Consider the following 22811-nt stretch of genomic DNA (forward strand, 5'->3'; position numbering starts at 1 on the left):
CCGGGGCCACTCATTCATTCATCTTTTCCTCAGAGCTGTGATTGGCTGCAACCATCCGGCCAATCACAGCTCTGGGTGGGAAATATGAATTTCTGTTGACATTAGTGGCCGGAGTATAGTGCAGAGAGGTGAGCGATGTATAAACCCGCTCGCTTCTCTGCTATCTTATGGACTATATATGTCTATAGTACAGGTACTATCACTCCCAGCATGGAACAGTCTGTTCCATGCTGGGAGTAGTAGTACTACATAAAAAATGTAAAAAATTTATTTTAAAAATAAGTGAAACACACACTTTATTAAAAAAAATAATAAAAATTGGGTTATAAAATATATACATTGCGTTTAATAAAAAAAATTCCATCACTGCTGCATCTTTTTTTTTTTTTTTTGGTACCCAAGAAATTTTAGGTACAAAAAAAAAAAAAAACGCCAAGGTGCAATTTCCACACAAATGAAAAAAACGCCGGAAAAAACGCCAGAAAAAACGCATGATGACGTCACTTGCACTGGCGATTTTTCAGGCATTTTTTTTTAATCCCTAAAAACGCAGTGCAAAAAACCAAGTGGAGACTTAGCCTTACAAGCACAGAGCTTCAAAGTTAGAAAAATGCTAAATTTTCAATTTTTTCATCAAATTTTGGAATTTTTCACCAAGAAATGATGCAAGTATCGAAGAAAATTTACCACTTACATGAAGTAGAATATGTCACGAAAAAACTATCTCGGAATCAGAATGAAAGGTAAAATCATCCCAGAGTTATTAATGCTTAAAGTGACAGTGGTCAGATGTGCAAAAAATGGCCGGGTCCTACAGTGAAAATTGGCTTGGTCCTTAAGGGGTTAATGGTAACAAAAATAAATGCTTACTGTGTTTTATATGCTTCATTACAGAATGTTTCTACATAGGTCAGTCTGCTGCTCTATTTCCTACAAACAGCTGTGCTTTATACCAACAAGTGGGGGCCAAAGGCTCCAGTGGTCCTCACCTGGGGGGGGGGGGGGGGAATTGGGGGGGTTGTGTGCATTGGGAGCTTTCTCAGAATATATGGTGAACGGTTAAAACAAAAAGGTGTGAAGAGACAAAGATTGGCATCTACCAATAAGGCCCGTAGCACCTGTCACCCAGCTTTCCCAGACTGCTGTCTGGCAAATCTATCTCATTACTTTGTAACACTTCCCAAGCTCCTAAAGCTGAGTGACAGTTGGCAGCAGCCATGATGGTGGCCAACCAGCTTTCCCAAGTAGACCTCCCTTATTGTAATTTGGGAGGGGGGTAGTTTAAGAGCAGTTGGCTGAGAGGTTTTCACTAAGGATATGGGAGATTTATCAAAACCTGTGCAGAGGAAAAGTTGACCAGTTGTCCATAGCAACCAATCAGATCGCTTCTTTTATTTTCAAAAAGGCCTCTGAATAATGAAAGTAGAGATCTGACTTGTTGTTATGAGCAACTGGTCAACTTCTGCGCTGTACAGATTTTGATAAATCTCCCAAATGGTATTTATGATTATGGGAAATAATTGCCATTGTAATACAACGTCTGCTTTGAAGAGGAAATTCATGGCCCGGAAGTCTCTGAGTGTTTGTCTGTTCTGCCACCTCCAGGAATAATGTGGTAGGGTCCTGGAGGAACGAACGCTAGATGTCGCTGTGGCGTTAGAGTATTGGGTTTCTTTGTCGTCCTACACGCAATTCCTGTCTATGGTTAGCTGACGGCTACGCATGAGACGTAGGGTGCTCGGTAATTTCCTCAATGTGTCGCCGGGTGTATCCGTAAGTTGATCGGGGACCGACCACTGGGGGCCGCTGCGGCTCCGTCTGTACAGAGCCTTCACTCCACGTCTGGGGCCTAGGCAATGGCCCCTGAACCCAAGAAAGACCCCGCGATGGGGTCGCCGGTGTCGCTGGATGAATACCGTCAGTATCACGAAAATAGCAAGCAGTGGGAATGCCGGAGAGAGTTCCTGTCCCGGCACATGCAGGCGTATCCCGGCCGGAAGATGGACCAGCTCATCGCCCTGTCTGTGGTGTGGAGCAATATTGTCTTCATAGGGAACCGGTGAGTGCGCCACACGTGTGCCAAGTCCTGGTGTGTGGAGGTGCCTGGCAGTGCCAAGTCCTGGTGTGTGGAGGTGCCCGGCAGTGCCACGTCCTGGTGTGTGGAGGTGCCCGGCAGTGCCATGTCCTGGTGTGTGGAGGTGCCCGGCAGTGCCATGTCCTTGTGTGTGGAGGTGCCTGGCAGTGCCATGTCCTTGTGTGTGGAGGTGCCCGGCAGTGCCATGTCCTGGTGTGTGGAGGTGCCTGGCAGTGCCATGTCCTTGTGCGTGGAGGTGCCCGGCAGTGCCATGTCCTGGTGTGTGGAGGTGCCCGGCAGTGCCATGTCCTGGTGTGTGGAGGTGCCTGGCAGTGCCATGTCCTTGTGTGTGGAGGTGCCTGGCAGTGCCATGTCCTTGTGTGTGGAGGTGCCTGGCAGTGCCATGTCCTTGTGTGTGGAGGTGCCTGGCAGTGCCATGTCCTGGTGTGTGGAGGTGCCTGGCAGTGCCATGTCCTGGTGTGTGGAGGTGCCCGGCAGTGCCATGTCCTTGTGTGTGGAGGTGCCTGGCAGTGCCATGTCCTGGTGTGTGGAGGTGCCTGGCAGTGCCATGTCCTTGTGTGTGGAGGTGCCTGGCAGTGCCATGTCCTTGTGTGTGGAGGTGCCCGGCAGTGGCATGTCCTGGTGTGTGGAGGTGCCCGGCAGTGGCATGTCCTGGTGTGTGGAGGTGCCCGGCAGTGCCATGTCCTGGTGTGTGGAGGTGCCCGGCAGTGCCATGTCCTGGTGTGTGGAGGTGCCCGGCAGTGCCATGTCCTTGTGTGTGGAGGTGCCCGGCAGTGCCATGTCCTGGTGTGTGGAGGTGCCCGGCAGTGCCATGTCCTGGTGTGTGGAGGTGCCCGGCAGTGCCATGTCCTGGTGTGTGGAGGTGCCCGGCAGTGCCATGTCCTTGTGTGTGGAGGTGCCCGGCAGTGCCATGTCCTGGTGTGTGGAGGTGCCTGGCAGTGCCATGTCCTTGTGTGTGGAGGTGCCCGGCAGTGCCATGTCCTTGTGTGTGGAGCTGCCCGGCAGTGCCATGTCCTTGTGTGTGGAGCTGCCCGGCAGTGCCATGTCCTTGTGTGTGGAGGTGCCCGGCAGTGCCATGTCCTTGTGTGTGGAGGTGCCGGGCAGTGCCATGTCCTGGTGTGTGGAGGTGCCCGGCAGTGCCATGTCCTGGTGTGTGGAGGTGCCCGGCAGTGCCATGTCCTGGTGTGTGGAGCTGCCCGGCAGTGCCATGTCCTGGTGTGTGGAGCTGCCCGGCAGTGCCATGTCCTGGTGTGTGGAGGTGCCCGGCAGTGCCATGTCCTGGTGTGTGGAGGTGCCCGGCAGTGCCATGTCCTGGTGTGTGGAGGTGCCCGGCAGTGCCATGTCCTGGTGTGTGGAGGTGCCCGGCAGTGCCATGTCCTGGTGTGTGGAGGTGCCCGGCAGTGCCATGTCCTGGTGTGTGGAGGTGCCCGACAGTGCCATGTCCTTGTGTGTGGAGGTGCCCGACAGTGCCATGTCCTTGTGTGTGGAGGTGCCCGACAGTGCCATGTCCTGGTGTGTGGAGGTGCCCGGCAGTGCCATGTCCTTGTGTGTGGAGGTGCCCGGCAGTGCCATGTCCTGGTGTGTGGAGGTGCCCGGCAGTGCCATGTCCTTGTGTGTGGAGGTGCCCGACAGTGCCATGTCCTTGTGTGTGGAGGTGCCCGGCAGTGCCATGTCCTTGTGTGTGGAGGTGCCCGGCAGTGCCATGTCCTTGTGCGTGGAGGTGCCCGGCAGTGCCATTTTCTGGTGCGTGGAGGTGCCCGGCAGTGCCATTTTCTGGTGCGTGGAGGTGCCTGGCTTTGCCGTGTCCTGGCGTGTGGAGGTGTCTGGCTGTGCCGTGTCCTGGTGTTCAGAGGTGCATAACAGTGCCATGTCCTGGCATGAGGAGGTGCCTGGCAGTGCCATGCCCTGGCATGAGGAGGTGCCTGGCAGTGCCATGCCCTGGCATGAGGAGGTGCCTGGCAGTGCCATGCCCTGGCATGAGGAGGTGCCTGGCAGTGCCATGTCCTGGCATGAGGAGGTATCTGCCTGTCATGTCCCTGGCATCTCCTCCAAAATCAAGCAAATCGAGGGACAGGTTAGAGAGGGGACAGGACATAATGGTGGGTGGAGAGGTGACCTGTGGGGGGAGGTTAAGGGAAAACTGTCACCTGTTCATCTACACTAAACCCAATACACCGTATTATATTGCGGGTGAACAGGAGACCGGTGCGGGGTTTCTGACCTATATAATTACATACCTGCAGTCCGGCGCCCAGTCCCTCTGAAGATCGGCTTCTTTATTCACTGAATTTGCGCGCTGGAGGTGGGCCCGCCGGCTGAATTTGAATATTCATGGTCAATGGTCATGTGAGCGCTCATGAATATTCAAATCCAGTTGGTGGGCCCGCCTCCAGTGTGTAAGTTTAGCGCTGGAAGATGCAGAACTTAAGAGGGAACAGGCGCTGGACAGTAGGTATGTAATTATATAGGTCAGAAACCCCGCACCGGTCTCCTGTTCACCCGCACCATAAACTGGTGTATCGAATTTAGTGTGCGTGACCGTTTTCCTTTAGGAGCCGTGGATAAGGAGATCCATGTGTTACAAACCAGCGGTAAAAATAAATGTAGCCCAACTCCAAAAATCCCATTGGTGAGATTGAATGTGTAAAACTAGATGGAAATGTAAAGTGTATGTTCACAAATGCCAGAAGTCTAGCAAATAAAATGGGGGAGCCTGAGGCCTGGATACTGTATGAGCACAATGATATAGTTGGGGTCACTGAGACATGGCGACTCCTCACATGACTGGGCTGTCAATCTGCAGGGGTTTACTCTGTATCACGAGGATGGGGTAAGCAGGAACGGTGGTGGAGTCTGTCTGTATGTAAGAAGTGGTATAAAAGTCAGTGTGAACGATGCCATAGTGTGTGATGATTCTGAGGATGTGGAATCACTGTGTGTAGAATTACAAAACAAGGTAAATACTGAAAAGAAAATTTTTGGTGTAATCTACAGACCCCCCCAACACCACTGAGATCAGCTGCATGCAAAAATAGAGAAAGTACAGTGGTAATTAGAGCTGGGCGGTATGACCAAATATGTGTATCACGGTATTTTTGTAACTTATGGCGGTTCCACAGTATATAATGGTATTTCTTTCACCCCCCCAAATCATGTGACCCGCCAGCGCTGCTGGGAGTTGTAGTTTTGCAACAGCTGGAGGTCCGGAGGTTGGAGACCACTGCTGTACGCTGTATACCTATGCCCGGGATGCAAAAGATACAGAAAATAAACTTTAATTTACCTACGTCGGCTTCACGCTGTTCCTTGGGACTGAAACGCCAGACAGCCGTCAGCCTATCACCGGCTGGAGCGATGTTCCGCCCCGGCCTGTGATAGGTTAGACGCACTGTCATGTAAGAAGCCGGCCAGAGCTCCTTACCTGACAGTGGGCTCAGTGTATCACATCCGAAGTTCCCGTCCCCAGCGTAAGGCAGACGTAGGTAAGTTAAAATTTATTTTCTTTATCTTTTGCTGCCCGGACATAGGAATACAGTGTACAGCAGTGGTCTCAAACCTGCGGACCTCCAGCTGTTGCAAAACTACAACTCCCAGCATGCCCGGACAGCCGTTGGCTGTCCGGGCATGCTGGGAGTTGTAGTTTTGCAACATCTGGAAGTCCGTAGGTTGGAGTCCACTGCGTACAGTATAGAGTTCTATCACCAGCGGCCCGCAACAAAGAGGAGGAGGGCAGTGCTTGCGGGTGACATATGTGAGTAGTGCCTCGCTGGGCTGATAATTGGGGGGAGCAGAACAGCGCTGGCGGGTCACATATGATTAGTTCCCCGATGTGGGGACAGCGCGGCGCTGGACTGATAATTCATTACCAAGGAGGAGGGGCCCAACCAGTATTGCGGTATGGGAAAAATTCATATCGTGCAGCACAAAAATTTCGGTATTCGGTATGAACCGGTATACCGCCCAGCCCTAGGGGTAATAATGGGAGATTTTAACTATCCAGATATTGATTGGGGTCAGGGTTTGGCCGCTTTCTGCCTCTGTCTCGCAGTTGATTGACAGGCAGGGCTCGCCTGCTTGAAGCTGCTCTGTGTAGCTCTGCTGCCTGCGCGCCCTACCTGTCAATCAACTGCGCAACGTAGGTAGAAAGGTGGTGCAGTGCGACCCGGAGCAGAGCAGATCCCAGGCTCCGCCTCCCCGACCGTCAGTCTGACTCCTGAGGGGATTATAAAGCTTGATTGTGTAAGTATAAACTAGCCTAAGGAGACAATAAACGTATGCCTAAAATATCCTTGTGAACCCCTAATGCACGGTGGGTGCAGCTTCACAAGCATATTCTTGTGACGGTTTCGCTTTAAAGGGGTACTCCGGTGAAAACCTTTTTTTTTTAAATCAATTGGTGCCAGAAAGTTAAACAGATTTGTAAATTACTTCTATTAAAAAATCTTAATCTTTCCAGTACTTATTAGCTGCTGAATACTACAGCGGAAATTCTTTTCCATTTGAAACGGAGAGCTGTCTGCTGACATCATGAGCACAGTGCTCTCTGCTGACATCTCTGTCCATTTTAGGAACTGTCCAAAGTAAAAGGAAATCCCCATAGCAAACATATGCTGTTCTGGGCAGTTCCTAAAATGGACAGAGATGTCAGCAGAGAGCACTGTGCTCATGATGTCAGCAGACAGCTCTGTGTTTCAAATGGAAAAGAATTTCCACTGTAGTATTCAGCAGCTGATAAGTACAGGAAGGATTAAGATTTTTTAATCAAAGTAATTTACAAATCTGTTTAACTTTCTCGCACCAGTTGATTTAAAAAAATAAAAATAAAAAAATGTTTTCACCGGAGTACCCCTTTAAGACAGTAAAAGCCCTATTTAAATGCTAGTGTCCCTGACTGCTATCTTGCCACTATTTGGTTCTATGGAGCTAATCTCCGTGTGTGTGTGTGTGTGTGTGTGTGTGTATACTATATATAAATATATATAATTTGTAATTGACAGTAATCTGAATGACAGTTTACATGTCGCTTATATGCTACAGTGAACACTGTAAAACATAGCTCAAAACCCAAATAATTAGTATATATTTTTTTTTATTCAACCCTACGAAAAGTTAAACGAAGAGGATGATTTACTGGAGTGTTGTTTTATTGTGGAAGTTTTATGTCGACGGGTAGTTTTCCATGGTATTTACTAATTTGGTGCTTTTCCCAAGGTCTTGTTTTTTTTTTACACGTGATCTGAGCTGTCGAGTTTTCCAGAGCTCAAATTCACTACATTTTATGTGGCAACATTAGTAAATGTGTTGGGATTTTTCTGAACTGTCAGGAACACCCCTCACTTTTTTTGGCAGACAAGTTTTTTTAACTAAAACAGAGAGTTGTTAGTTTTTTTTATTTGTTTGCAATATCTAGCGCGCAAAATGTGCCACATCATTTGGGAGCAAACCTTGAGAAAAAGAGAGTCTGGATCACATTAGTAAATCATCCCCATTATGTGATGACATTAAAGGGGTACTCTGGCCCTAAGATATCTTATACGATAAGATGTCTGATTGCGGGGGACCCCTACAATCTCTCGTGCAGCACCCACCTGCACAAAGCGATGATTGCTCTGTGTCTGAAGTCTCACGATCCCAGGGCCGGAGTATTGTTTTGTCACGCCCCCTCCTATAGGCGTGCATTGAGGGGGCAGGTGTGATGTACAAGGGGGCGGAGACGTGACCTCACGATACTCTGACCCTGGGGTCGTGAGTCTTCACACACGGAGCGATCATTGCTTTGTGCAGCTGAGACAGGTGGTTGCTGCATGAGAGATTGCAATCAGACATCTTATCCCATATCCTTTGGGTAGGGGATAAGATGTCTTAGGGCCGGAGTACCCCTTTAACCTCTTAAGGACATAGGACGTTCTCTAACGTCCCCACTACCTGGGCTTTAATGCCCAAGGACGTTAGAGAACATCCTGTTGTATTTCCGATCTCTGCCACGCGCCGGGCAGAGATAGGAACTGGATGCCTGCTGAAATCCTTCAGCAGGCATCCAGGGCAAACGCCGAGGGGGGCCATGTAGGGAAATCGCCCTTGCGATCTGCGGCGATACCGGGCTGATCAGGTCTCTGGGACCCGACCGCCCGGTAATTTCGCATGATCCCGGCTGTCACAGACAGCCAGGACCATGCTGAAGACTAGGAGCGAGGTGGCAAGCCTGCCACCTCCTCCGATCCCCTGCGATCCGTCGGTTAACTAACCGACCAATCGCAAGGGGAGGCGGTTACTTCCTCCCGTCCTGCCCGGCCCTTTGAAGTCCGGAGAGGACGGGAGGAAGACCGGAGGACGCGACGGGGGAGTGCTGGGGCCCGGCCCCGGTACTTACCTCGTCCCTGAAGACCCGGATCCAGACGATGAAGACGGCGGCGGCGACAGGTGAGTAGATCTTCAGCCGCGGTCGGGTCCTTTACAGCAATGCACGTCGCCGTAAAGCGACATGCATTGCTGTAATGGGACCCTGTAAACTACAACTCCCAGCATGCCCAGACAGCCCTTGGCGTCTGGGCATGCTGGGAGTTGAAGTTTTGCAACATCTGGAGGTCCACAGTTTGGAGACCACTGTGCCCTTCCAGATGTTGCAAAACTACACATCCTCAGCATGCCCTTACTGTCCAGGCATGCGGGGAGTTGTAGTTCTGTAACATCTGGCCCTTCAGATGTTGCAGAACTACAACTCCCAGCATGCCTGGACAGTTTTGGCATACTGGGAGTTGTAGTTTTGCAACATCTGGAAGGGCACAGATTGGGAACCACTGTATTAGTGGTCTGCAAACTGTAGTCCTCCAGATGTTGCAAAACTACAACTCCCAGCATGCTGGGAGTTGTAGTTCGGCAACATCTGGCTCTAAAGATGTTGCCGAACTACTACTCCCAGCATGCCTGAGAATGTTTGGGAGTTGTGGTTTTGCAACAACTGGAGGCACACTGGTTGGGAAACATTGTCTGTTTCCTAACTCAGTGTTTCCCAACCCGTGTGCCTCCAGCTGTTGCAAAACTATAACTACCAGCATGCACTGATAAACTGTGCATTCTGGGAGTTGTAGTTTTGTAACAGCTGGAGGTCCCCCCCCTTGTGAATGTACAGGGTACATTCACATGGGCAGGGGGCTTACAGTGAGTATCAGGCTGCAAGTTTGCGAAGCAGCAAATTTTGCGCGGCAGCTCAAACTCGCAGCGGGAAACTCGCTGTAATCCCCCGCCCATGTGACTGTACCCTAAAAACACTACACTACCCTACACTAACACAAAATAAAATAAAAAGTAAAAAACACTACATATACACATACCCCTACACAGCCCCCCTCCCCTCCCCAATAAAAATGAAAAACGTCTGGTACGCCACTGTTTCCAAAATGGAGCCTCCAGCTGTTGCAAAACAACAACTCCCAGTATTGCCAGACAGCCGTTGACTGTCCAAGCATGCTGGGAGTTTTGCAACAGCTGGAGGCACCCTGTTTGTTAATCACTGGTGTAGAATACCCCTATGTCCACCCCTATGCAAATCCCTAATTCAGGCCTCAAATGCACATGGCGCTCTCACTTTGGAGCCCTGTCGTATTTCAAGGCAACAGTTTAGGGTTACATATGGGGTATCGCCGTACTCGGGAGAAATTGTGTTACAAATTTTGGGGGGCTTTTTCTCCTTTAACCCCTTATGAAAAGGTGAACAGCATGTTAGTGTAAAAAAATAAAAATTTTTACACTAACACGCTGGTGTTGCCCTATACTGTTCATTTTGACAAGAGGTAAAAGGGAAAAAAGCCCCCCAAAATTTGTAATGCAACTTCTCCCGACTACGGAGATACCCCATAAGTGGGCGCAAAGTGCTCTGGGGGCGCACAACAAGGCCCAGAAGGGAGAGTGCACCATGTACATTTGAGGGGATTTGCACAGGGGTGGCTGATTGTTACAGCGGTTTTGACAAACGCAAAAAAAAAAAAACCCCACATGTGACCCCATTTTGAAAACTACACCCCTCACGGAATGTAATGAGGGGTGCAGTGAGAATTTACACCCCACAGATGTCTGACAGATCTTTGGAACAGTGGGCTGTGCAAATTAAACATTTTGTACAGCCCACTGTTCCAAAGTTCTGACAGACACCAGTGGGGGGTAAATGCTCACTGTACCCCTTGTTACGTCCCTTAAGGGGTCTAGTTTCCAAAATGGTATGCCGTGTGGGGGTTATTTTGCTGTCCTGGCACCATAGGGGCTTCCTAAATGCAACATGCCCCCCGAGCAAAATTTGCTCTCAAAAAGCCAAGTATGACTCCTTCTCTTATGAGCATTGTAGTTCGCCCATAGTGCACTTCAGGTCCACTTATGGGGTACCTTCATACTCAGAAGAGATGGGGTTACAAATTTTGGGGGGTATTTTCTGCTATTAACCCTTGCAAAAATTTGAAATTTGGGGGGAAACACACATTTTAGTGAAAAAAAATATATATTTTTTTACATATGCAAAAGTCGTGAAACACCTGTTGGGTATTAAGGTTCACTTTACCCCTTGTTACGTTCCCCAAGGGGTCTAGTTTCCAAAATGGTATGCCATGTGGGGATTTTTTGCTGTTCTGGAACCATAGGGGCTTCCTAAATGCAACATGCCCCCCAAAAACCATTTCAGAAAAACATACTCTCCAAAATCCCCTTGTTGCTTCTGAGCCCTCTACTGCGCCCACTGAACACTTTTCATGGACATATGAGGTATGTGCTTACTCGAGAGAAATTGGGCTACAAATATAAGTATAAATTTTCTCCTTCTACCCCTTGTAAAAATTAAAAAAATTGGGTCTACAAGAACATGCGAGTGTAAAAAATTAAGATTGTGAATTTTCTCCTTCACTTTGCTGCTATTCCTGTGAAACACCTAAAGGGTTAAAACGCTGACTGAATGTCATTTTGAATACTTTGGGGGGGGCGGTTTTTATAATGGGGTCATTTGTGGGGTATTTCTAATATGAAGACCCTTCAAATCCCCTTCAAACCTGAACTGGTCCCTGAAAAATAGTGAGTTTGAAAATGTTGTGAAAAATTTGAAAATTGCTGCTGAACTTTGAAGCCCTCTGGTGTCTTCCAAAAGTAAAATCATGACAATTTTATGATGCAAACATAAAGTAGACATATTGTATTTGTGAATAAAAAATTTTTTTATTTGGAATATCCATTTTCCTTACAAGCAGAGAGCTTCAAAGTTAGAAAAATGCAAAATTTTCAATTTTTTCATCAAATTTTGGAATTTTTCACTAAGAAACGATGCAAGTATCGACAAAAATTAAAGTAGAATATGTCACGAAAAAAACAATCTCGGAATCAGAATGATAGGTAAAAGCATTCCAGAGTTATTAATGTTTAAAGTGACAGTGGTCAGATGTGCAAAAAACGCTCCAGTCCTAAGGTGTAAAATGGCTGGGTCCTTAAGGGGTTAAAAAACAAGAACATCGCACAAAAATTGCTTTGTCTGTGAAAGAATACGCAGGTATGGCTCATAGATGGCATGGAAGGAAAAAAAAACCCTTGCTGACATAAGACATACATGTGCCATTCAGCTAGCTGTATTGTGGCCATGTTTGAGTATCTGTATAACTCCTTAAGACCTAAGCCAAACCAGACTACCAGCATCATAGATCCCTATTGTTAAATTGGGACATTAGACCCCCTTTGCACCATATCATGAATGATAAAATACAGCTGCATTCTGTCCATCTGAATGAGGTGTAACATAAAAACTGCCCCCATTTCTGCAGGAAAACGCTGGGGTTATGCAATTCATGATAACTTTATAACCCTATGTCTGTTTTAGCACCTGACATTACACATCAGAAATCTCTATGTAGCAGTGAAAATATCACCAGCAGGATTGGCGGAAACTCTTCCTTTTATTAGCTTTAGTCTTGCAGGAGTATTGGCCATACAGTGGTCCCTCAACATACGATGGTAATCCGTTCCAAATGGACCATCGTTTGTTGAAACCATCGTATGTTGAGGGATCCATGCAATGTAAAGTATAGGACAGTGGTCTACAACCTGCGGATCTCCAGATGTTGCAAAACTACAACACCCAGCCGTTGGCTGTCCGGGCATGCTGGGTGTTGTAGTTTTGCAACATCTGGAGGTCCGCAGGTTGTAGACCACTGTTAGAGGAAGTTGTACTCACCTGTCCCCGCCGCTCCGGACACATCACCGCTCGTCACTGCTGCCCGGGATGTCACCGTCCATCGCTGTCGCCGCGTCCCCGGGGTGTCCCCGACGCTCCGGCAAGGCCTCTGCTTCCCCGGCATCTGTGCTCTCCGTTGCCGCCATCACGTCGCTACGCACGCCGCTCCTATTGGATGACGGGACGGCGTGCGCAGCGACGTGATGACGACGATGGAGAGCGCCGACGATGCAGGGGATCCCCAAGAGGACTCTCCAGAGCCCCGAGGACAGGTAAGTGATCGTCAGCGGACCAAACGGGGCACCGTAAACGGCTATCCGGTGGCAGCTGAAGCAGTCTGCACTGCCGGATAGCCGTTTATGCGATGGCCCCGACATAAAAAAGCATCGTATGTTGATGCTGCTTTCAACATGCCTCTGAGAGGCCATCGCATGTTGAAATTATTGTATGTCGGGGCCATCGTAGGTCGAGGGGTCACTGTACGTGATTGTTCCTTCTTGGACCAGTCACACTACAAATAAACCTTAAGTGCCCTGTCATTGTTTGGGGGACCTACTCAATGTCTTGTGTTAAGAAAGAAGATGGAATAGATGATCTTGGACTGAAGCTGACCATACAATTTTAGTAAGATCAGTTTTATAATGTGTATATCGGGTTCTCCCTAGATAGTAAATGTCACCGGAAAGAAGGTTGGTCATGTTAGATAGAATTCAGCTCAACTGATCCTGTAATACTGCAGGAGATAAGTCACCTTTAGACACATTTTACATCCCTTTACTCATTGAATGTGGTGGTGTTGGGAGGAATGAGCCAAGTGAATGTTTATATAAAAACTATCCTGTGTATATGTGTAGTTCAACAAATCAGTCCCCATGCTTTGTGCCCTTAGGTATGGCGAGCAGATAACGCAAAAAGTTCACCAGATGGCTGAAGGAATCAACGTTGACTTACCATCTTATGAGCTTGTGCCTGGGGCCAAGGCTACAAAGAGACCTGCCACATCAGATGACAGTAAGTCCCCAGAGATAAATATTGCTTTTCTATATGTTTAAATTCAGGGTTCTAAAGGCTTAAAGGGAATCTGTCACATGTGTGGGTATCATGGTATGGAGCTCAATGTATAGTTTTGCAGAAAAGATTCAGTATAACTTGTATTCTATTAATCTAAATCCTTGCTCATTCTGGGATCAGGCACCCATTGGGCAGCCTTTACCCTAGGACTTTCCACAGTGGGGGTTCCACTTAAAGGGGTACTCTGGTTGAATATATATATATTTTTTTTTTAAATCAACTGGTGCCAGAAAGTTAAACAGATTTGTAAATTACTTCTATAAAAAAATCTTAATCCTTCCAATACTTTTTAGTGGCTGTATACTACAGAGGAAATGCTTTACTTTTTAGATTTCTCTGATGTCGTGACCACAGTGCTCTCTGCTGTCCATTTTAGGAACTGACCAGAGCAGGAGAAAATCCCCATAGCAAACATATGCTGCTATGGACAGCAGAGGTCAGCAGAAAGCACTGTGGTCATTACAGCAGAGAAATCTAAAAAGTAAAGCATTTCCTCTGTAGTATATAGCCCCTAAAATGTACTGGAAGGATTAAGATTTTTTTATAGAAGTAATTTACAAATCTGTTTAACTTTCTGGCACCAGTTGATTAAAAAAAAAAAAGGTTTCCACAGGAGTACCCCTTTAATCCTTCAAGTACTTATCTGCTGCTGTATCTTCCACAGGAAGTTCTTTTCTTTTTGAATTTCTTTTCTGTCTGACCACAGTGCTCTCTACTGACATCTCTGTCCATTTTAGGAACTGTACAGAGTAGGAGCAAATCCACATAGCAAACCTCTTCTGCTCTAGACAGTTCCTGACATGGACAGAGATGTCAGCAGAGAGCACTGTGGTCAGACAGAAAATAAATTCAAAAAGTAAATAATTTCATCTGCAGCTGATAAGTACTGGAAGGATTAAGATTTTTAAATAAAAGCAATTTACAAATCTGTTTAACTTTCTGGCACCAGTTGATTTAGAAAAAAAAAATTCTACCGGAGTACCCCTTTAACCACTTAAGGACCAAGGGCGTACCTGTACGCCCTTAACAACGGCCAGGACCTGTGGCTAATATAGCGGGGCACTGATTGTGGTGCCACGTGCTATTAACCCTTTAGACGCAGCGTTCAAAGTTGATCACCACGTCTAAAGTGAAAGTAAACTACCCCTGGCTAGCTCAGGGGGCTGTTCTGAACCGAACAGCTACAGGACACACGTCCCGAACAGATGCAGGACACCTTCCTCCTCGCTGTCCGATCGCCGAATAACTGCTCAGTGCCTGAGATCCAGGCATGAGCAGTCAAGCGGCAGAATCATTAATCTATGTTATCCTATGGGATAACAGTGATCAATGTAAAAGATCAGTGTGTGCAGTGTTATAGACCCCTATGGGGCTATAACATTGCAAAAAAAAAGGGGAAAAAAAAGTTAATAAAGATAATTTAACCCCTTCCCTAATAAGTTTGTATCGCCCCCTTTTCCCATTTAAAAAAAAAAACTGTGTAAATAAAAATATGTGGTATTGCCATGTGCAGAAATGTCCGAATTATAAAGATATATAGTTAATTAAACCGCACGGTCAACGGCGTACGCGCAAAAAAATTCCAAAGTCCAAAATAGTGTATTTTTGGTCCCTTTTTATCTCATGAAAAAATGAATAAAAAGTGATCAAAAATCCAATCAATACAAAAATGGTACCGATAAAAACTTCAGATCATGGCACAAAAATGAGCCCTCATACCACCCCGTACGCAGAAAAATAAAAAAGTTATAGGGGTCAGAAGATGACAATGTTAAACGTATAAATTTTCCTGCATGTAGTTATGATTTTTTCCAGTAGTACGACAAAATCAAACCTATATAAGTAGGGGATCATTTTAACCGTATGAACCTACAGAATAAAGAGAACGTGTCATTTTTACCGAAAAATGTACTACGTAGAAACGGAAGCCCCTAAAAGTTACAAAATTGTGTTTTTTCTTCAATTTTGTCGCACGCTGATTATTATTTTTTTTTTTTTCGTTTCGCCGTAGATTTTTGGGTAAAATGACTGATGTCATTACAAATTAGAACTGGTGGTGTAAAAAATAAGCCACATATGGATTTTTAGGTGCAAAATTGAAAGAGTTATGATTTTTTGGTAAGGAGGAAAAAATGAAAGTGCAAAAACGGAAAAACCCCTGGTCCTTAAGGGGTTAAACCACTTCCTGGACTCCTAAGCATAGAAAGTTCTATTCAGTTCTGCTGAATATTTTTCTCAAAAACTATATTAACCTGTACAGCTCCTCCTACTCTATAATATTATGCCTGCAGATCAGACACCATGTTCACCCTGGCAGGTTTTTCAGACTAATATTGATGGACTTTCCTCAGGACTAACAAAGTGAATCAGGCCGCAAGCATTTGGCTCTGTTCACTGCATAGTGTCCAGGCCTTGTTACTGCAGCTTGGCTTCCGTTTACCTGAGCAGATGCACTGCACCACCACTACACAATGAATGGAGCCAACTGCTTGTGGCCCTGTCTGTTGTGTAGTGCAGGCACCTTAGGAAAGGCCACCAATCATATTAGCCCTGTAAATCCATTTAAAGGGGTACTCCACACCCCCAGACATCTTATCCCCTATCCAAAGGATAGGGGATAAGATGTCAGATTGCCGGGGTCCCGCTGCTGGGGACCCCCGGGATCTTGGCTGCTGCACCCACCTGTACGGCTTCCACAATGCAAGTCTTCCCACAATGGTACAGCTTCCCCGCCCCCTCAATGCAAGTCTATTGGAGGGGGCGTGACGGACCTCCCATAGACTTGCATTGAGGGGGCATGACGTGTCACGGTGACACCACGCTCGTCCGCTATTGTGGTCAGGATCCGAAGCCTCCAGCGTTGCCGGTGTGAGGTGGAAGCCGTACAGGTGGGTGCAGCAGCCGAGATCCCGGGGGTCCCCAGCAGCGGGACCCCGTCGATCTGACATCTTATCCCCTATCCTTTGGATGTCTAGGGGTGCGGAGTACCCCTTTAAGTAAAATAAATTCCTCCCCCAGATTGTGGCGCAAAGCAAAGGTTTAATCTGTGTAACGGATCCCAATAGTCAAGGTCCGCTTTGTTCTGTTGGAGCACACTGTCTGCCAGAATCCATCTTGATGGCTGCTATAAAGTTTTGAAAACTAAATGAATTATTAAGGCCTGGATGGGCTATAAATGATAGCTTGTGATTTAGCTATGTTATCAGCAGGAAATGGTCAGACATTCCTGGCTGCGAATTGTATTGAAAAATAAAATAAGACCAGAACCTGCCATTAGGACACCATACAATGTGTATGAGGAACCAGAAGACTGGGTTATTGATTGTGGTTGACGAAAATAATCCCTTGTTATACACATGTACTTTCAGACACATCTCTCCAATTCATACAGACAGGGAGGACAGAAACAGAAAAGGCTCAGATATGAGCAGATATAATTGCAGGATATATTAAAGGGTTTTTCACATTCAGAAAATTGCTGGTTGGGGTCCCCCCACTATCGCTTATCAATCATGCAAATGGTATTTTCAAAGAAATAACTTATAATGAAACGGAAAGTGCTGCAATACCAGACACTTCATCTGATAGAACTATACTGTTCTTAATAAATATCCATAGAGCGGTGCTGCCCCTTTTGTCCCAGTGTTTACTGATCGGTGACCGCTGGGACAACATTGTATTTGTCTTCTAGAGCCTCCTCTCACCTCCATATTAGTGCTGGGCGGTATACCGGTATGTGTTTCCTGCACGATATGAATTTTTCCTATACCGCAATAATGGTCGGGCCCCTCCCCCTCGAATGAATGAATGAATTATCAGCCGCAGCGGCTGTCCCCACATCGGGGAAATAATCATATGTTCTCCCTGTCCTCCTGTGAGCCGTTGGTACTTTAAATTAATGAGATGCCGTCCGCTGCGCTTTAAATGGTTAAGTTGCCGGCCGTCTGCGCTTTAAATGGTTAAGTTGCCGGCTGCCTGTGCTTTAAATGAATAAGATGCGGCAAGCTGTCACCTACCCCTGCAAGCGGAAAAGCCGGGCTTTTAGTGCTTGCAGGAGGAGCTGACAGCTTCCGGCTTGCAACTTAATAGTTTCCAGCACTGCGGCCTGTGTGAGTTGGTATTTTGCAACATCAAACCGGCATCTCATTCATTTAAAGCGCATCAGCCGGCAACTTAACCATTTAGAGCGCAGCGGCCGGCATCTTATTCATATAAAGCGCAGCTTTTATGTTTGCTGTCCTTTACCTCCAAGCAATATTATATGGGTTCATGCAGCCAGAATATGGACTTGATGTCGCTGTGACCCCCCCCCCCCCCTGTGATCTCCCTGCAGCACCCGGCGTGGCGCCCCCTCAATGCAAGTCTATGTTTATTAAACATTATATTCGGTTTTTCCATACATTTTACACAAATTTGCCTTGTCGGGAGTTCTTCCCAACAGACAGTAGCCCAGCCATCTTGTCCCCTATGCTTTGGATTGGGGATAAGATGTCTAGGAGCAGAGTACCCCTTTAAACTTACAGCGGTAAACATGCTTTAGATCCAGTCTTTGTGAATGTACCCTATAAGGGGTAGCTGTTTGTTTTTATTTGTAATTTTTTTTTTATAATACTCACCTGCCCCTATTTCTCTTTTACTGCCATTCCAACAGCACTGGGTTCCTGTTCCTGGACATAAAAAAGTTAAAAGAAAAAATATGAAAGCCCCAGGTGACACGGGTTATAACCATACTTACCTGTCCATGCTCCGTGGTCCCATTTTCTGAGTATCTTCCTCCTTTCCTGGGTCAGATTGGAGCATGCACAGAGCTTCCTGATGTCACAACCACTGCTTCTCTGCTGGCTCCTGCTGTCAGCAGGCCTGAGGAAACAGCAGCGGTGACATCAGGAAGCTCCACCCATTCCTCAAGCTGACCCCGAAATGGAAGGAACTGGGAAAATATTGGGAGAACAGGACCACAGATCGTGGACAGGCATATATGGTTACCATCAGCGTTATGCGCACTGCCTGCCTGTAGCAACAGGTTAGTGTGATGACAGTTTTCGTAAAGGGTCAAAATGGATTGTGTCCTTAAGGGGTTAATCATTTTTTACCCAAAATATTTCCAATATGCATATATCTGTTATTAACTAGTAACATGACTGGTACCTAGATAGTTACTTTTTACTTAATGGCTTTTAAAATATTTTCACAATTTTAAGTATGTACTTATATATATGTATATATTTTTTTTCCACTTGCAGCTGAACAACCCAAAAAGAAGTTTGGCCCCCGGCCACGTTTTGCACCTGTACATTTTGTAGTGAGCACAGTTGAGGACGACAAGCAGTTTCAAGTAACTGAAAAAACTAGTAAAGACACAAGCTGTCAAGAAAATTCTATCCAGCCTCATTCTTCTAATGTATCTTTTACTTCTAGTGACCAATCTGTAGCAGAGAAATATTCTAAAATTGAGTGGACTTCCAGCCCATACGTATATGACCCACACATGGTAGATGAGCAAGGCAGAAGTGATTGCAGTAACTTCATGACCAAAGTGGAGCAGGATTACTCTGCCAAGTTTGAGTCCCATTATTCAAATGTGTCCAGAGATTTCCGCTCCAATGTTCTAGACACATGGACGGACAAAAACATTCAGGGGAGAAAAGGCATTGGTTTCGTAAAACCACCGAAAAAACCTTGGAAATTCGGAAAGGAAGTAGTGTCAAGTTCTCTGGGCGGCACAACAGAGACTTTAAATAAACCAAGTTTTATTAAAAATCTTTCTGCCATTGTGAAACAGAATATGAAAAATCCTCAAATGGTCTCTGGTAGCACACGAATAAACTACACCCACATGTTATCCCAGTCTGTTCAGACATGTAGGACAAATCCAGAATATATTTATGTTCCCCTTAAAGAAATACCTCCAAGCTGTCTCCCTAAACTTAAGAATATTCCCTTAGATGGCTTTGCTTGTGAAGTCCGTTGCCAAGATGTTTACTTAGGTACTGGCTATTCGTGGACCAGAATAGGGGCTCGAGACAAAGCAGCCGAGCTGGCTATACAACTCTTGTTAAAGTCTATGGTAACAGTGATCTCTGTCAAACGAAGGTTTGGTTCTGGTTATCGCGAGGACCTGGTGGCATGTTCTAGTGATTCACCAAAGACGGAATTCCCACCAGCTCTGAAACAAGATGATGGGCGCGTGAATGACAGTCTCCCAGAAGGCCAACAGAGTTGTGAGACAATAAAAGGTGTGTCAACTAAACTATGGTCAGAATTTATTGTTGTTGAAAATGCATGTGATGCTATTGGCATTTTGAACAATTCTGCAACTTTTAATAAGATGACAGTTAATTATAAGTATGATTTGCTGCCAAATCATAAATGGAGATGCAGGGTGTATGTGCAAGACCATTGTGTAGCTGAAGCATTGGGAAATAAGAAGACCAGCAAACATGCTGCAGCTGAACAGGCTGTCAAGGTCTTAAAGAGCTTACAGCCTAACCAGCAGAGATCAGACAGTGCCAAATCAACAGGCAATGGTGCCATAAATCCACTAGAAAACCTTGTAATCTGTGGGAATGAGGGCACTGCTATCTGCCAACTAAATGCTACTGCCCAGTTTAACCAGGTATCTTTAGAATATGTGTTCGAGAAAATGTCTGGAGTTGACTGGAAATGTCAGGTCTTACTTGAGCAAGAACTTGTGGGAGAAGCCATTGGCATTAAGAAAAATGTAAAGCGTGAGGCCGCAGAGGCAGCTTTGATGACTTTAAAGAAGACTCAACCAGTGATCATCAACAATGTTAAGAAGGGCCCTGCAGAGGATGCTATTTCTCGAAATCAGATCCAAGGGTTGTCCAATAAAGAGGCATTCAAACAACAAATCAAAGAGGACAATATTGGAAACCAACTTCTGAGAAAGATGGGATGGACTGGTGGAGGCCTGGGTAAGGAAGGAGAAGGTATTGCAGAGCCCATTTCTGTAAAGGAGCAGTTTAGTCGTGAAGGTCTTGGCTTAACAACGACAGGAAAAAAAATGATCACAAAGAGAGATCTTGATAAAATGATCAGAAACTATGCGGTGTCTAACAGCCAGGAAGACTTGACCTTTTCTAGAGAGCTGAGCAATGAAGAGAGAAAAAACATACATCAGTTAGCTCAGAGGTATGGACTTAAGAGCAAGTCTTATGGACAAGGCAATCTGAGGTTTTTGGTAGTAAGCAGAAAGAGGAATAGAGAGGATCTAATTCACCAGCTACGTCAAGAAGGCCAAGTTGGCTCATATGCTCTTGTTCTGCCTGATCAGTAACCAGCGGCCAGTGTTTTGTTAAGGTTTGTTTATTCACGTTACTGTTTTAGGTTGTAGGCTGCTTTTTGTGTAACCGGAAAATAAATGGTGGTTTTACCCTGTTAAATCAAAGAAAAGTGGATCATTACTTGAAATCACAGTTACTAGTACCAAGGCAGGTTAAAAACCTATTCCTACCATGATATAGACAAGCCACAATGCTATAATATCTCACATTTTAGTAAATTGTTTTATTATATCACTAGCTGAGTAGCCGGCGTTGCCCGGTTTTTCCTTCCTAATCCTTGTTGGGGAGGAAAATCAACAAAGGAGGAAGCTTTTGACTTCATATCCCTTCCTTATATAGTGTTGTCATATCCCGTCCCCCTATCCCATCCTTATGTCCCATCCTCAGGTGGGACTGCTTTGTAATGAAGATATTGTAAGCTGAAAATTGAAGGGGACGTGGCTTTGTGGGACTTTTCGTGATTTGCAAGCCAGACCGATGCACAACAAGGGTAGATAATAAACGGGGTGTGGCTTAAACAGTGGGTGTGTCTTTGTGAGCCAGATTGACACAATCACCAGGAGATGCAAAGCGGAGCTTGTAAAGTAAGGTACTGGAAGTCCCAAATACTTATAAACTCTTCTTTTTATAAAAGGGTGTAGGTAAGGGTTAATTTAACTATCATATCTTTTATTTGACCTATAAGTAATATGTGCACCAGGTATTATTGAAATATCTCAAGCCGAACGGAAGTTATGTGGGAACATACATTTCCCATTGATTTGCATGGGACTTTAAACAAAAATCTCGACCCTCAAAAATGGGTGTAGTTAAGGGTTAAATTAACTATCCTATATTTTAAAAAGTATTTGTGATATAAATATAGTATTTTTATATGGACCAGCCCTCTAAAGTACTAAAGATCTATAGATAAAGAATAGATAGAAGGTAGTATGGATGAATGTATATAGACAATTTATTAATTATAAGTAATATATGTTGTCACCTTTAGCAGAGACCTTGCGTGGGGTGAACGGCAATGCAAGTTAGTAACCATGGAATAAAATAAAAGGTAGCAATAAAATATTAAAATAATCAATAGTATCGCAAATTATCCAAAAATGTCAGTTTGCTTATTGCACTTAATCCTTTAGTATTGTAGTTCATAAGATCCGTAGGTGATGCAGTTCATATGTAGGCTACATATAGTAGGCTACTATACATGCTATTGCACCCTAAGACTATCAAAATTACCATCCGACACCTGTCACTTGAAACTGCTGGACACCCCCGATTTGGAGACCACTGCAGCACGCGCGCACATAGTGCTGAGTTCACACACGTGGAACGCCTACTCCGATTCACCTCCACAGCCCCGGCTTACCTGCGTGAGTCCCGGACATATCGCTATAGGCCGGGCGCCTGCCGTGCCAGCCTTGGGACCCACAAACTGCGGAGAACCGCTCACCCTCTACACAGACGGGCATAACACAAGACGCAGCCGTCCCAGCACAAGATACAGCCGTCACAGCCGTACCAGCCCGAGCAGAAGTATATCCTGCGGAGGGTGAGTGGTGCTGTGCACCGATCATCATTATAAGCGCTATATTAACACATCGCTCTTCAGGCATCCCAGCTTACTTATCCATTCATTCATTTATCCACTACCAATATTACTACCATTTGCACTATATCACCAACAAACTGTATTTTAAGAACTGTACCACCAATGAATTAAGAAGTATACAAAAAGTACACAAACATATGAACTGTATCTCCTACGGATCTTATGAACTACAATACTAAAGGATTAAGTGCAATAAGCAAACTGACATTTTTATTGACATTTTTTGATAATTTGCGATACTATTGATTATTTTAATATTATTTTATTGCTACCTTTTATTTTATTCCATTGTTACTAACTTGCATTGCCGTTCACCCCACAAAAGGGCCCTGCTAAAGGTGAGGACATACATTACTTATTATTAATAAATTGTCTATATACATTCATCCATACTATTTCTTATCTATAGATCTTTAGTACTTTAGAGGACTGGTCCATATAAATACTATATTTATATCACAAATACTTTTTAGCTATAGGCCTTTTTGGGTGAAGGTAACACCGTTAACCTCAAGTACTTATCCTATATCGTAGGTG

General features: G+C 45.6%; 1 protein-coding gene across 2 annotated transcripts; it reads left to right on the forward strand.

Annotated features, from left to right (window-relative positions):
* Positions 1–1422: 1422 nt before the first annotated feature.
* On the forward strand, positions 1423–21294 carry NKRF (NFKB repressing factor). Of its 2 annotated transcripts, none has more exons than XM_056539813.1 (3): positions 1423–1497; positions 13183–13304; positions 18608–21294. In XM_056539813.1, exons 2-3 carry the CDS (start codon positions 13217–13219, stop codon positions 20659–20661), a joined length of 2142 nt encoding a protein of 713 aa, XP_056395788.1. In that variant the 5' UTR covers positions 1423–1497; positions 13183–13216; the 3' UTR covers positions 20662–21294. The 2 variants fall into 2 exon arrangements, with proteins under 2 accessions (XP_056395788.1, XP_056395787.1); XM_056539812.1 differs by lacking the exon at positions 1423–1497 and adding an exon at positions 1530–2059.
* The last annotated feature ends 1517 nt before the right edge of the window (positions 21295–22811 follow it).

This window comes from Hyla sarda, chromosome 9 (genome assembly GCF_029499605.1).
Source record: "Hyla sarda isolate aHylSar1 chromosome 9, aHylSar1.hap1, whole genome shotgun sequence".
NCBI lineage: Eukaryota > Metazoa > Chordata > Amphibia > Anura > Hylidae > Hyla > Hyla sarda.

Excerpts from the sequence above, each read along its gene's own strand:
- NKRF (XM_056539812.1), top strand. The coding sequence starts at position 1,857 with ATGGCCCCTGAACCCAAGAAAGACCCCGCGATGGGGTCGCCGGTGTCG. Across the intron at positions 2,060-13,182 it reads ATTGTCTTCATAGGGAACCG|GTATGGCGAGCAGATAACGC; the intron begins GTGAGTGCGCCA and ends TTGTGCCCTTAG. Across the intron at positions 13,305-18,607 it reads ACCTGCCACATCAGATGACA|CTGAACAACCCAAAAAGAAG; the intron begins GTAAGTCCCCAG and ends TTCCACTTGCAG.